At 38.8% G+C, this 16,467-nt stretch overlaps 1 protein-coding gene across 2 annotated transcripts; it reads right to left on the reverse strand.

Moving 5' to 3' along the window:
• Positions 1 to 1,119: 1,119 nt before the first annotated feature.
• On the reverse strand, positions 1,120 to 14,433 carry TAF13 (TATA-box binding protein associated factor 13). 2 transcript variants are annotated; one of them, XM_055339595.1, is made up of 4 exons: positions 14,309 to 14,433; positions 13,386 to 13,464; positions 9,365 to 9,462; positions 1,120 to 4,415 (listed from the first exon to the last, which is right to left on the reverse strand). In XM_055339595.1, exons 1-4 carry the CDS (start codon positions 14,333 to 14,335, stop codon positions 4,290 to 4,292), a joined length of 330 nt encoding a protein of 109 aa, XP_055195570.1. In that variant the 5' UTR covers positions 14,336 to 14,433; the 3' UTR covers positions 1,120 to 4,289. The 2 variants fall into 2 exon arrangements, with proteins under 2 accessions (XP_055195570.1, XP_055195569.1); XM_055339594.1 differs by lacking the exon at positions 1,120 to 4,415 and adding an exon at positions 5,997 to 7,336.
• Between the last annotated feature and the right edge of the window lie 2,034 nt (positions 14,434 to 16,467).

Consider the following 16,467-nt stretch of genomic DNA (forward strand, 5'->3'; position numbering starts at 1 on the left):
CTGCTTCTCTTTCAAATAGGCTCAAGGATTATGTAGGTGGAATACCTGGGTCTACCAGCACTTTTTTTTTTTTTTTTTTAAGATTTTACTTATTGGGACGCCCAGGAGCAAGGGGAGGAGCAAAGGAAGAGGGAGAAGCAGACTCCCTGCTGAGCAAGGAGCCTACTAGGAGCTCCATCCCAGGACCCTGGGATCTTGACCTGATCCAAAGACATACACTTAACTGACTGCCACCCAGGCACCCAAGATGTGCTTTTTTATATTAAATATCCTGGATGTTATATTGAAAACAAAAATAAAAATTTGAAAATATTTTGTTTTGCCTACCTTAATGAAGTCATTGACATACGTCAAAATCCATAAAAGGGGAAACTATAGGTTAATAAATATTAATAAAACATCAATCACATGAAGCAGCATAATTTGGAATGGCTGTTTTAGGATAAGGTTAATACCTTACTAGTGAGAATCTTGAAACTATTTAGTAGAACTTGCTAGAAAGGGAGATGCCTGGGTGGCTCAGTAGTTGAGCGTCAGCCTTCGGCTCAGGGCTTGATCCTGGAGCTCCGGGATCGAGTCCCACATGGGGCTCCCTGCATGGAGCCATTTTCTCCCTCTGGCTGTGTCTCTGTTTTTCTCTCTTGTGCCTCTCATGAACAAATAAATAAAATCTTAAAAAAAAAAAAAAAAAAAAAGAACTTGCTAGAAAGATAAAAGAAAAACACGAGATTCATGAAAATGAGTCTAGGTAGGTATCATGCCCCCAAAATACTTACAAAAATCCTATTTCAGAGAAATTAAGTACAGTATTAGCATCTCTTTTAGAATTTGGTCAGTAACTAAATAGGCTCTTTCCTACTAAATTTACAGTTATTTATCTAAAATTGCCACACAGGAGTGCCTGCTTGGCTCAGTTGGTTGAGCATCTGACTCTTGATTTCTGTTCAGGTCCTGATCTCAGGGTTGTGGGATCGAGCACCCAGTCAGGCCTATGCTCAGCACACAGCAGGGAAATTGCCTAAAGATTCTCTCCCTCTCCCCACCCACCCCACATGTGCCCACTTTCTTTCTCTTGTATAAATAAATAAATCTTTAAAAAAATAAATAGCCACACAAAAGCACATGACAAAATGTTTTATGTTTTACCATTTGTTCTTCCTATCCTAAAAGAATACACCCAAGTTCAAAGTAGTTTACCAGGCTTTCTGTGTAAGTACAATAAAGTGAGCATGTGAACCGAAGTCTCAATGCTACAAATTACACATGAATTAGGATTTTGTACAAAAGTTCGGATTGAAACTCTTACTGGTAACATATAAGAAATTTGCTCATGGGGTGCCTGGGTGGCTTAGCCAGTTAAGCGTCTGCCTTCAGATTAGGTCATGATCCCAAGGTCCTGGGATTGACCCCTGCTTTGGGCTCCTCACTGAGCACGGAGCCTGCTTCTCCCTCTCCCTCTGCCTGCCACTCCCCTTGCTTGTGTGGTTGTGTGCTCTCTCTGTGAAATAAATAAATGAAATATAAATAAATAAATAAAATCTATAAAAAAGAAAGAAATTTGCTCCTTACTTTACCTCTATAACTTTAGAGTTCTACTCATCCAGATACCATACAGCCAACTCATATCTGTGCTATGCCTCAAATAAAATAGGTGCTTAGTAAGTACTTGCTGATATATCAATTGTTTTCTGTGATCCTATCCTATAATATAACAGTCTAGGTCATATAATCATTCACTAAGATCTAGGAAAAACAGCAGTCTATAACACATTTAACACCTTGCTCACTGGTCATCCACCTCTCAGTCTCTGTGTTAAGGAGGTAAACATAGGGACCCTAAGAAAATCAGGTATAGAGAATCGGGAATGTTCTGGAATACAGGCAGAGTGCTTAAAAGGTTATTTTTAAAGGGCACCTGGGTGGCTCAGTCAGCTAAGTGTCTCCCTTTGGCTCAGGTCATGATCTTGGTATTCTGGGGTCAAGCCCTGTGTCGGGCTCCCTGCTCAGTGGGGAGTCTGCTTCTGCTCTGCCCCTAGGCCCTGCTCATGCTCTCCCTTCCTCCCTCCCTCTCTCTCTCTCTCTCTCTCTCTCTCAAATAAAGACATAATCTTTAAAAAAAAAAAAAGTTCATGATTTCCAAGCACAGTGGGAAGTATCAGCTCTTGGTAGCAATTTTGAAGTTTCCCTGAAGATACTAGAAGTAAAATTGTCCTCTTTGAATTAACTCTGAGCTCAACATTTGAATAAGTTAGAGTAGAAGTATACAAGCCACCTGAAAGCCACAAACAGACCAGGCTTGGATGGGTATTGTCACTGAAAATAAAAACTCAAGCCAAGTTTCCAGCGTTAGTAACAAAGGAATCTTGAAGGTTGCTCCTCAGGAAACATGGCGCTCAGCTTCAAGCTCTGGGGGAAGCCATTCTTCCTGTTTCTGTATTAACTTTATCTTTCTCTTACCTGATGCTCCAAGCAATGCATTCATCTAACTCCCCTCATTCTGATTTACCTTCATATTTATGTTTTGATTTCCCCACATTGTCTGCCTAGGATGAGGAAGAATTTGCTGGTCAAACCCATGAAAGTTTTACATATATCTATAAATTGGCATCCATGTTCATACATTGGTTTTACAAGCTTGGTTTCGAAGTCCACCCTGAAACATGGATGTGCTCTCCTTTTGCGAGTGAAATCAGTTTCCAAGTCTGCAGTGATGCAAATCAAACCCTGGACTACATATTCACCCAAGTAATGCAACCTCCTGAGGCATCTTGGGAAGTGGCCAAGCGACTCTCCAGACACCACTTCTTTCGACTGATGAGAAGCCAAGTGAGCTATTGCCCCACTTAAAAATTTCTACACTGAGAATATTACAGCTTTTAAGAAAATCAGTTTAAATACAGTAAAACCAATTTCAAGAGAATCATAAATTAGATGTTCTGCTTGACCATCAAATAAACATGCTAGCCAAAAAAGGAAAGTATGATTTTTTAGAGAGCCTCACTTAAACAAGTGGGGGAGGAAGAGCTATTAGAGATTAACAGAAATTTAGACCTACCCAATGCAATGGGTAATCAAACAGCAATGGGTGACACCTTGTTTAGATTCTATTGCAAACAGATGGTAGGAGGTAGAACAAGAGCTCCTCCCGAACACTTTGACATCCTAACCCTCAGAACCTGTGAATATGTTATTTTACATGGTAAGAGTCTTCGCTGGTATGATTAAGTTATTAAGGCTTTTAAAATGGGGAGGTTATTCTGGGTTATCCAGATGGGTCCAATATAATTCCATGGATCCTTAGAAGCAGAGAACTTTTCCCAGCAGTGGTCAGAGAGATAGGACTATGGAAGGAAGATGGAACATTGCTAACTTGGAAGACAGAAGGGGACTAAGAGCCAAAGAATTCAGGCTCTGGGTGCCAGAAAAGGCAAGTAAACAGGTTCTCTCCTAGAACATTCAGAAAGGAATGCAGTAGCTTGATTTAAGCCCCAGTGAGGCCTATGTCAAACTTCTGACCTAAAGAACTGGTAAGATAATGACTTAGTGTTGTTTTAAGTCACTAAATTTACAGTAATCTGTTATAGAAACCACAGAAAACAAACTCCAAAAGATATTTTGAGACAAATTAGATTTAAACAGAGATTGGGTATTATTAAATCGAATATTGGGGAATTAATGTTAATTTTTGTTAAGGTATGATAATAGTATTTTGGCTATCTTTTAAAACTTTTTGTTAGAGATGACATACAGAAGAATTTATAGTTGAAATGATACAATGAAAGCTGTGACTGGCCTTATAATACCTCCCTTCTCCCCGAAAAGGTGGGGGAATAGATATTAAAATTGGCAAAGGTTAATTGTTGAAGACAAGGGCTCAAAATACTATTCTATTGTTGTGTATACTTGAGATTTTTCATAGTAAGTTTTTTTTTTTTTTTAGTGACTTGACTCCAGAAAAAGCACCTGAACACTACAAATCAGCACTGACCCAAATAGTTTTCTGTGATGATGAAAATGTTCTGCATCTGCACTGTTCAATGCTGCAGCCACTAGGCATGGGCCTCATGAGCACTTGAAATACAGCTAGTACAACTGAGGAATTGAAGGTTTCGTTTTATTTAATTTGAATTAAGTAAATTTAGTATATTTAGTCCCATGTGGCTAGTGGCTACCATATTACAGTGTAGCTCTAGACATTAGAAGGGAGCCATATTACCTTACTATTAGAATTCAAGTAAGTAGGGGAGGCTAGGTGGCTCAGTCAGTTAAGTTTCTGCCTTCGGGTCAGGTCATGATCCCAGGGTCCTGGGATAGAGTTCTGCATCCAGCACCCTGCTCAGTGGGGAGTCTGCTTCTCCCTCTCTCTCTGCCTCTCGCCCAGTTCGTGCGCTTGCGTGTTCTCCCAAATGAATAATCTTTAAAAAAAAAGTTTAGAATTCAAATAAATAAGTTCATGAATCGAGTCAATGCACATGTTATTTTTGTTTGCCCAGCCTATCTTTCCCTTTCTCACTAATAATACTCAGCTCTTACCTACTACCCTCAATCCTGGGGATTTTCTGTATTGGTAAGTGAAGTAACTCCTTGGATCAGTTTTATGGATGGAAACCCTAGAACTGCTATCATGTTCGCTTGACACAGAGGTTCTTGAGAGAGTAAAACCAAAATTTGGATTAAGATGGACACAGTCTTGATCCTCAAGTTTTGGGTTTTGTTTTGTTTTTTTTTTTTTTTTAGTTTTTATTTATTCATGAGAGACACACATAGAGGCAGAGACATGGATAGAGGGAGAAGCAAGCTCCATGCAGGAAGCCCGATGTGGGACTCAATCCTGGAATCCCAGGATCATGCCCTGAGCCAAAGGCAGACGCTCAACCGCTGAGCCACCTAGGCATCCCAATCCTTAAGTTCTTAAATCCAGTCAACTCTGGAAATCAACTTCATCCCCACTTTCCCTTGTTTCAGTTGGATAAACCAATAAATTCCTCTCTTCTGCTTATGCTATTTTTAAGTTCTATCACTTGCAATCTACAAGGTCCCATAAAAAACTTATGTGCCAGTGTGACTGGCGAAATAGTAAGATTAATTGCACTGGTATAGACTAAACTATAACCCCCTAAAATTTGTTATGTTTAAGCCCCTAACCCTCCCCTTCCACCTGACTATATTGGAGATAGGGCTTTTAAGGAGGCTATTAAGGTTAAATGATGTCGTAAGGGTGGAACCCTGATTTGACAGAACTGGTACCCTTATAAAAAGAGTAAGAAACAACAGAGCTCTCTCAGACAAATACAGACACAGTGAGAAGGCAGCTGTCTGTAAGCTACCAGGGAGAGCCTTCATTGGATCCCAACTATGGTGGCATTCTGATCTTAGACTTCCAGCCTCTAGAACTGTGAGAAAGTAAATTTCTGTTGTTTCAGCTGTCCAGTCTATGATATTGTAATAGCGGTCCTAGCTAACTAAGACAAGTACCAGTATAGCTCCCCTAGTGCTAATTTTTTTTTTTAAGATTTTATTTATTTATTCATCAGAGAGAGAGAGGCAGAGACACAGGCAGAAGGAGAAGCAGGCTCCATGCAGGGAGCCCGACATGGGACTCAATCCCGGGTCTCCAGGATCAGGCCTTGGGCTGAAGGCAGCCCTAAACCGCTGAGCCACCCGGGCTGCCCACTAGTTATTACCAGTTCTTTCTTCAGGGTGAAGTATACCCTGATCAACAAAAAGTGATATACTGAGATCTTATTATTCTACTCACACTCTTGATATCAGCTTAGATTGGAGTAGCTTTTCAATTGGATTTTCCTTTTTGTTTTTTGTTTTTTAAAAGTAGGCTCCATGTCCAACATGGGGCTTGAACTCATGACCCTGAGACTGAGAGTCACATGCTCTACTGACTGTGCCAGCCAGGAACCCCAGTTTTTGCTTTTTTAAATAACACAAAGATCAGCCCAGCTATCTTGAATCCCATTATCAATTCAGAAGGACTACAAGAATAATATAGAAAAAACGTTTTTTAATGAAATTAAGCAGCCAAAATTATATTACTAGTAATGGGGAGAAAAAGCTGATAAATCACAAATTCAATTATAAACCTAATTTTTCATTTTATTCCTTGTATCAACAGGTTAAGAAAGTGAAATTCTCCTACATACTGATTTATGTTTATAAGCAGCACACAAAACATTATTTCACAGAGAAATATTCAGTAATCCCCTCAATTGCAGTTTTCTTATTTTAATCTAAATGCAATAATTTAATAAGCTTAACACACACAAAAATGGTATATCCTGAACTACAAAAGTGGTTTCCATAGCCATATATGATTTTAGTCAAGTACACATTTCCACAATGAACAAGTACTAACAAACATGTTAATAAAACACTATCTCAAATGCTTATCCTGCCATCAGCTTTTTAAGCAACACCATTTCTACTACTGAAAGTATTTATTTTCAGAAGTTTTAATCTGACCTAGGAAAATGAGTTCTCTTAAAACTTGACAACTAGTTCATTATTAAGTCCAAAAGGTTTTAAATCAAAGCCTTCCAATACGGAAGAATTCACATGAAACTTTTCATTTAAAAAAACAAAAAAAATCATTCTTGTAATCTAAAGAATATTAAAAAACAAATATCTTAAGACCGATAAACATTCCTCCAAAACACTATTATTTTCTTGTATTATCTTCTTTAAAAAAAAATGCAAACCAGTTCACTTTTAATAATTTCTTAGACTTCTGTAGTCTAAAAACTTTAGAATACATGAAACATCTTAGCAATCATAATCAAAGGTGCCCTTTAGATTTCATATATTAAACAGCTATTGTATAGCCTACAAAGGCACAAATACACTCAACACATAAATACTACTTCATCATTTAGACGGTCAAAGTCAGAAGGAACTGCATGGTTTGCAAGGTAGTTCAACTTACATGTAGTCATTAAAACCCAACAAGTAATTCAAGTATAGTCATATAAGGGCAGGCAATTCAAGGCTCAAATTTCACTCTAAAATTGAAGATCTGAAAATAAAAGCTGAAAACTTTATGTTTCTCCATCTTGCATATACATGGATAGATACTGGGACCTTACTGGGGAAAATATACAGTTATTATACACGGTTTCCCCAGAAAATAAGGAAGCTTCAGAAAATACAGACAGTGTCAAGACCCATAATTTGCTTCATCAAAAGCTTTTCTAGCTCGTTTCAATTCTTCATTCATAGTAAGCAAGTCTTTAACCCTAGCAAACTTCCTTGGGTCCTTTCGAATCAAGAAGACGATATCTTCAACTTGTACCCGACCTTGTCTTCCAATTGACATTGCCTTGTGAGTCTATTACAAAGAAATAAGTTAACTTAAAACAAATCTAGTATTTTACTCTTTTAATTTCCAATTATTTAATATTGGTGAACCTGAAGATTTTCTCTTCTAATTTTTATAGCTATTTATTTGTAAATTGTCTTTCTATTCATGTCCTTTATCCACTTTCTACTGTATTACAGCAACATTTCTCTTAATGGTTTATAAACATCTTACAATACTAAGGATATAAAAGCTATCAAATTTATTGATTTTTTTTTTAAGATTTTATTTATTTATTCATGAGAGACAGAGAGAGAGAGAGACAACAGGCAGAGGGAGAAGCAGGCTCCACACAGGGAACCCAATGCGGGACTCGATCCCGAGTCTCCAGGATCATGCTCTGGGCTGAAAGCAGGCGCTAAACCGCTGAGCCACCCGGACTGCCCAATTTATTGGTTTCTTTTTTGTTTTTTGTTATTGTTTTATGTTATTTATATAAAGTAATTCTGTAATTTCTTTTTAACTGCACATTTCATTAAAGTTTTCTGTCTCAGTAGCTGATAAATAGTGGTAGGTCTTCTCAAATTCAAATAAATCTCATCTCCTATCACATATTCATCATGTGCAAAAACAAAGGTTCATCATAGCATTATTTCGAATGACTGAAAAAGGGGAAACTAAGTATTTAATAAGGCATTAAATAAAAAAATTTGGGCATATCCAGTTAATATTAAGAAGCCATTAAAAATATTACAGTGTTATGCAATGACCTGGGGGTCAGAGTTCTACATATCTAGTTGAAAAAGCAAGCTCTAAGACTAAATATAATATATGATTTCAATTTAATAAAGTTTAAAAATACGTGTAAAAAAACTCAAGAAGGGCAGCCTGGGTGGTTCAGCAGTTGAGTGCCTGCCTTCAGCCCAGGGCGTGATCCTGGAGACCCGGAATCAAGTCCCACATCGGGCTCCCTGCATGGAGCTTGCTTCTCCCTCTGCCTGTGTCTGCCCCTCTCTCTCTCTCATGAATAAAATCTTTAAAAAAAACAAAAACAAAAACAAGAAAATATTCAGCAAAATCTCAGCATAAGTGGTTTCTAGGTGGAAGGATTGCAGATTTCTATTTTCTTTCCTGAACCTTTTAATATCTCCTAAACTTAATATTATTTTTATAAATGGAAAATAATTTTTAAAAATGCATATTCTGGAAAATTCACAAGAATTTTACTTCTATTATTCTGTACTAAGGAAATAATCTTTTTTTTTTTTAAGATTTCATTTATTTATTAGAGAGAGAGAGAGAGAGGGGGGCAGAGACACAGGCAGAGGGAGAAGCAGGCTCCCTGTGGGGAGCCCGATGCAGAAATAATCTATAATATAATACAAGGTAGAAAGTCAAGGAACAAAAAAAAAAAAAAAAAAAAAAGAAATAAAGTAAAAATAAATAAATAAAGTCAAGGAACACAACCAAACTCAGTATCCCCATCCCTGTAAGTATATACAAGGAGATGGGAGGACATTTCATGAATATGATCATTCAAAATTACCTATTCAATGAAAAATAATCTGCAAATGATTTATATAAGAGATATGGTTAAATATATTAGAAAACAACTTAAATGAATTTTATGTAACTATTAAAATAATTGTGATTAAAATATAGAAATACATACTATAAAACTCTGAGTAAAATAAATATTTACCATGATTACCACTATGTAAGCATTGTATACATTTAAATAAATACTGGAAGGGGGAAACTTACATTAGATGACAGGATTATGGTTAATATTTTAATATTTTATTCAAGGATCTTATAATTATGTCCTTAGGAATAAAATTCAGGAGAGGGTAGAATATTGTATGTATACATATACTACATACATGTATGTTTACATATCTATGTATCTTTAATGATAAATAATCAGTAAGTTCCACAAAAAGGCACTCAAATGGATAAGCTTATTTCAAGAGGATGGCAAAGTTCTAGTCTTATCTAAAAGCTAGAATTTCAAATCTATTACTCAATTAACTAAGACCAATTACAAAGAAATCTTACCATTTCAGTGATGAACTCTATGACAAGGTCTTCAAGAATATCCACTGACTCAGTATAAGGATTCTGGTCATCCCCAAACCCATACATCATACATCGCACTGTAAAAGAGGTCATTTTTGTTTACCGGAACAATTTTAACAATCTTACTGATACTTTTTTCAAATTAGAAATGGACCAAATTAGAGAAGATACTTGTATAAACGTATACTTACACTGTATTTGTCGTCTTCAAGTATGGACTTTGATGTAAAAGATTTTAACCACATTTCATAACCAACTGTTCCTACCTGTTCTTCCCTAGTAGGAACTTCTGTTCCCTCCCAGTTACTGAGCCCTGACATCAATATTCTTTCCCTAACTTCTATCATCTATTCACTAACAACCCTGGGATACCTTTAAGTAGAAAACTCCATGGCAGTGACAGGATAAGTACCAATGGCTCAGCCCTTACTGAGAGTGTTCTGTGTGTTTATGGTGTTGATGGGTGGGAGGGGCATGGAGCATCAGAAAAGAGAAGGCAAAATCCTTTCTAATACTAACACAGGGAAAAAGGACATGAGAGAAAATACTCCAAATACTACTTATATGAAGAACACAGTAATCAAAAGAAGAAAGCAAACTATGTGGAATCTTGACAGTTTACTTCCTAGATCAATGCTCCGCTAACAAACTCTTTTCAGGCTTCATCTGAAAGAACCATTAAAAAATGCAAAACAGGGCAGCCCTCGTGGTGCAGCGGTTTGGCGCCACCTGTGCCCTGGGGTGTGATCCTGGGGATCCCGCGTCGGGCTCCCTGCATGGAGCCTGCTTCTCCCTCTGCCTGTGTCTCTGCCTCTCTCTATCTACGAATAAATAAATAAAATCTTTAAAAAATAAAAATAAATAAATAAATAAATAAATAAATAAATAAATAAATAAAGCAAAAGAGGAGAAAAAAAAACTAATACAGGGTTAAAAAAAAAATGCTAACAGCTATTTACCGGGCATATAGTTTTAAGCCTTTCACATATATAACCCATTTAATCCTCACAACAATCCTTTGAGGTAGATAATATTATTATCCCTATTCTATATAGGTGAGAATATTGAGGCACTGACTGACCTAAGTGACTTGCCCAAGGTTACATAGATAGCAAGAGATGGAACCTACATTTTTTTTAAGATTTTATTTATTCATGAGAGATATGCAGAGAGGCAGACACAGGCAGAGGGAGAAGCAGCCTCCCCACAAGGAACCCAATGCGAGACTCAATCTCGGGACCCTAGGATCATGCCCTAAGCCAAAGGCAGATGCTCAACCGCTGAGCCACCCAGGCGCCCCTGGAACCTACTTTTGAAAGCAGCTGATCTGCCTCGAGTCTATATTCCTACCCTCTACAGTATTACACTTCTTGGTAGTTTAAGGCAGATGGGATCCATATAGATTCTCATCCTATAGTCTAAACTCCCAGTCAGTCTATAGGCATGCTCTGAGAAATCCTTGAGCCCTTCTGAAATTATATGCAAAAATTTTATGTTATTTGTGTATGAACATTTTTCTGCAAAGAATAATCAACTTTTACTGGATTCTGAAAGGAGTATATAAATGTTAAAAAAAAAAAAACCTCTCATATGTTGAAAAGGTTTTGTATCTTGATCTGGGGGTGATTATAAGTATATGTAAATACCTAAAATTCATCAAGCTGTTAGCTTAAGACTAGTACTCTTTTTTAAGTACAGGGGGAAAAAAAAAAAGGATCTCCTAGAACACTTCAAAGGAAGAAATGAGTACAAGCTGGTCCAACTGAAAAGAGAATGAAGTACACCAGGCCTAGGTCCAGATATAGGGGGTACAAAAATGAACACAAGAGCCAGTATTTTTTTTTTCTCTTTTGGATTCTGATTACTTTTTTTCCTTTTTTTTGGGGGGGGGGGCGGATAATTTCGGACTTACTTCAGAAGAGTTGCAAAAATAGTAAAGGGCTTCCAAATACCCTATATCCATCTTCCCCTTAACATCTTACTGAACCACAGACATTTATCAAAACTAAGAAATTAACATTTATAGAAGTACAGAACTTACTCAGATTGCACCAGTTTTTTTCCCTAAAGATTTATAGATTTATTTATTTATTTATTTATTTATTTATTTATTTATTTATGAGAGAGAGAGAGAGACAGACAGACAGAGAGGGGCAGAGACACAGGAAGAGGGAGAAGCAGGCTCCATGCCAGGAGCCCGACGCAAAACTCGATTCCAGGACTCCAGGATCCTACCTTGAGCCAAAGGCAGGCGCTAAACCACTGAGCCACCCAGGGATCCCCAGTACTGGTTTTTCAACTAATGTCCTCTTTCTATTTCAGGATCCCACACTATTTAGTTATCATGCCTCCTTACTTTCCATTGATCAGTGACAGTTTCTCAAATTAAGGTCATTTTTCATGACCTTGACCCTTGGGAAGAATTCTGGTTAGTGATCGTGTAGAATGTTCTCCAATTTGAGTTTCTCTGGTGTTTTCTCATGATTAGACTGTGGTTACTCATTACTAGAAAGGGTACCATACAGGTGAGGTGCCCTCTTAATGCATCATATTGGAGGTACATGATGTTATACATTACTGGTGATGTTGACTTTGATCATCAGCTAATACTTTAGACATTACTTGTCTGCCAGGATTCTCCATTGCAAGCTTACTATTTTTCCTTAAATATTTGAGGAAGATACTTTGTCATTAACATTTTGATGAGCATAATTCACCAGTATATATGTTAACTGCATTTGGTTAAAGGGTTTGTAAAGACACAAATACCAGTGAATGATTTGAAACTTTGTGTTATAAAGTAGCAATTAAAAAAAACAAAGTTTCGGATAACAGATCTCAGCCAATAAATTATACAAGATTAAAGTAAGACAAGGAGAAGGCTGTGAATATTCCAAACTCTTATCATCACAAAAATAAAACAAGCCAAGCAGAACAAACATTTCTGCTAAGAAGTGACAATGCAAACATCAGTCTGGGATGCTCTGCCATGGAAATCCCCTTCTTATGCTAATACAAGAAATAAAAACAGAATAAAGAGTATCAAAGATGGATTAAGGAGTGGTCAGCTTTAGGTGAGACATTGAGATATGGAGGATTTGAGTCATTAAAAAAATATAAATATATACCGACTGCAGTTTCCAGAGCATTTGGGAATCATTCAGTCCAACTCATCATAAATAAACCATATATTCATGTGCTGCCTCCTTTGTCACTACTCAGCCATAACTACATGTAGAAGACACAGGATGGAGAGCACATTCTCACAGTGCCTTTCAGGGACTAGCTTTGACTGTCACTAGGAACAGCAGCTCTCCCTCTTGCTGCTGCCAAAAAAAGTCAATCCTATCTATTGAGGGAATACACTAGAGAACCAATACATTACAATCTCTATGCCACTGTAATGTCTTACACTAGTCATCACCTTTCTGTCTTGTCCAATGCTTTAGTCCGAAGGCCCAACTTAATTCCTACCATCAGCACCTGTTCCAGGATCCATCATAACCTTAGACTTGAAGTCAAGGAGTTCTGCTGCAATAGTAAGGGACACAAAAAGTAACGGAGGTATGTTTTTCGGCCCTGAATTGAAACACTGAACACATTTCTTCAATTAAAAAGAAAAAGTGCATATACACACCCACCCACCTACACACACACAAATTGGGGTTAGGATCACTACTATTTGATTCAGAAGTTAAACACGTTTTATAGGCAAGTCTGAGAATATTGTTCCCACAGAGAACATTAATCTACTTTGAATAAACATGTCTAAAAGTTTTTATTGTCGGGATCCCTGGGTGGTTCAGCAGTTTAGCACCTGCCTTTGGCCCAGGGCATGATCCTGAAGTCCCAGGATCAAGTCCCACATCCGGCTCCCTGCATGGAGCCTTCTTCTACCTCTGCCTCTCTCTCTCTGTCTCTCATGAATAAATAAGTAAAATCTTAAAAAAAAAAAAAGTTTTTATTGTCTGTAATTGAATCATTGTCAAATATTACTTACATTCTTTAGAAAAAAGTCTCTTCCTTTTACCCTGTCCGCCTTCTGCACCTCCTCCAATTTCTTCATTTTCCTCCTCAAACTATAAATTAAAACGTATATGTGAAATGTCAAGTGCTGCATTTGATTATTAAATAATTAACGTTTAATTTTTTTTTCATTTCTAACACTGATATTGTGCCAGAAAGCCTAAAGCAAGCAGCAAAAAATCATGAAATCTCAGCGTTTTAAGAACCTTAATGACTATCCAGTCCAACTTTCCACTTACGCAGGAATGGCTTCTACGATGTCCCTAACAAATAATCCTACTGCCTCTCCTGGAAGAGTTGTAATGACCATACTTTTTTTTTTTTTTAAACCAACTAGTTAGTCTATTACTACAGTTTTTACTATTAAGAATTGGTACTGAATCAAAGTAAGCAAACTAGTATTTACTAAGCATCGCTTACACAGGACTAGGAACTTCCCTCCAATAAGCCTGAACCCCATTTTTTGACATGTAAACCAAGGCTCAAAGTTAAGAAACTTGCTCAGAGATAAAAGAGATTTTGAAATCCAGGTTCCCTGATTTTCGGTCCATTATTTTCCCACAACTCTACAGTAAGCACATAGTTTTGTTATCAGCTGCAGTATCGGTTCATAAAGCGCGCTAACAAACAATTAGCTTTGTCCTCGGATGGCTTTCCAGGCGATTCGGAGTGTCCAGCAAACACACACCAAAAGCCAAAGCAAGCAAGCAGCCACCGTCCTACTCTTCACGTCCTGCCCCACGTACTAAGAGATGAACCCGAAGGGAAAGGCTAGCTGGGCGTGAAGTCTCCGAACTCTCTAGAGTGGACTGGCTAAGGTGAATCTGAACTCAGGCTCCGCTCCTGTCCCCCAGGGAATGAAGAAACGGGTGGGTGGGAACGGCGGCGGTCACTCACAGCAGGGTCTTCCTCCTCGTCGGCCATGCCGCCGGCCAGCCTAGGAGCGCCGCAGCCTCCCTTGCAGCCGCTTCACTATTTCCTCTGCCTCACTTCCGGTGACGCGCCGGGAGGGGCGGGGCCGAGCCGGGAGGGGCGGGGCCTAGTCGGCCAACCCGCGAGCAGATCGCGCGGAGACTTACCGGCAGGTGCAAGCGGACAGGGGGATGAGCCGCAGGCTCTGTGATCAAGATCAGGGATTGATTACGTATTAGGAAAGAAAAGGAAATCGTAGACTGGGCAGCGTGTATGTTGTGGCCCTGAATTGGCTTCTACGTATGGAATCACCGCTCCCTGATTCGGGGTTGTGAAGCTACGCATCACTGGGGTGCCAGTGGTCCTTGGGATGCCCGAAGAGTGTGTTTACACAATTTTAACAACCTATAGTTACACTATTATTTTTTTTAAAGATTTCATTTATTTATTCATGAGAGAGAGAGACAGAGACAGAGGCACAGGCAGAGGGAGAAGCAGGCTCCCTGCAGGGAGCCCGACACGGGACTCGATTCCCGGTCTCCAGGATCAGGCCCTGGACCGAAGGTGGCGCTAAACCGCTGAGCCACCGGGGCTGCCCTAGTTACACTATTTTTACACTATTTTTTTTTAATTTTATGATAGTCTCACACAGAGAGAGAGAGAGAGAGGGAGGGAGAGAGGCAGAGACATAGGCAGAGGGAGAAGCAGGCTCCATGCGCCGGGAGCCCGACGTGGGATTCGATCCCGGAACCCCAGGATCGCACCCTGGGCCAAAGGCAGGCACCAAACCGCTGCGCCACTCAGGGATCCCTAGTTACACTATTATTAATTGCCAAGCACTACACTGATTATTGGGTATGTTTTCCTTCGCCGCTAGTTTTTAAGAGGAAGACATCACTCCCTTAAACTGAGGATTAAATATTTGTGGGGAATTTTGTGATCAGAACAATGAGGAAAACCACTGGCGTTAGAAGGCTAAAGCTAGGAATATCAAATGTTCTGCAATGCAAGGCATGATGCCACACAAGGAGAAGCTGTCCCACAATATTTCTGAATGCCCTGCTAAACATTCATGCGAATGAAAAACCTATAATTATCTGAGCCTAGAACCTAACTTTGTTTAGATACTAAACATGTCTTATGTTTTTTTTAAAGATCTTATTTATTTATTTATTCCTGAGAGATATATATAGAGAGAAGCAGAGACACAGGCAGAGGGAGAAGCAGGCTCCATGCAGGGAGCCCGAGGTAGGACTCGATCCTGGAACTCCAGGATCATGCCCTGGGCCGAAGGCAGGCGCTAAACCGCTGAGCCACCCAGGGATCCCCTGTCTTAAGCTTTTAACTCACATTTTCTAGGAATGAAACTGTGGGATAACTATATATATATATATATATATATATATATATATATATATATATATATATATATATTGGTCTCTGCTTCCAGTTCCTGGCACAAAGCTTCTAAAACCCTTGCAATTTCTAAGTGATAAGAGCATAGGAGCATTTTTTATTCTCATGAAGCAATTTAGGGTGGGCAATTTAGGGTGGGCTCCTGGTTGGGGGCTGGTCAACAGAAAGACCAAGCTATGATTGAAAGGTTTGAGTTTTCAGCCCCAGCTCCCATTTTCCAGAGAGAGGACAGAAGCTAGAAATGTAGTAAATGATTGATCATGCTTACAAGAAGCATAAAAATCCCCAAAAATACGGAGTTTGGAGACATTCCAGGTTGGGGAACACATCTACCTATAGAAAGAATTACACACCCCTAACTCCACAGGGACAGAGGCTCTTCACTCAGGACCCTCTCAGACCTCACTCCATCATCTGGCTATTCATCTAAATAAATATTTCTCTGAGTTCTGTGAGCTATTCTAGCAAATAAATCCAAGAGGGAGGAAGTCATGGGGACCTTTTGATTTGTAGCCAAGTTGGACAGACATGTGGGTAACCTGGGACCTACTTGTGATTGGCATCTAAAATGGGAGGCAGTTTTGTGGGACTGAGCCCTTAGCCAGTGGGATCTAACACTATGTCCAGGTAGATAGTGTCAGAATTGAATTAGACTGTAGGACACCCAGCTGGTGTCATAGAACTATTTGCTGTGGGAAAAGAAACACACATTTGGTGACCAGAAGTGT

Source organism: Nyctereutes procyonoides, unplaced genomic scaffold (genome assembly GCF_905146905.1).
Source record: "Nyctereutes procyonoides isolate TBG_1078 unplaced genomic scaffold, NYPRO_anot_genome, whole genome shotgun sequence".
NCBI classification, from domain to species: Eukaryota; Metazoa; Chordata; class Mammalia; order Carnivora; family Canidae; genus Nyctereutes; species Nyctereutes procyonoides.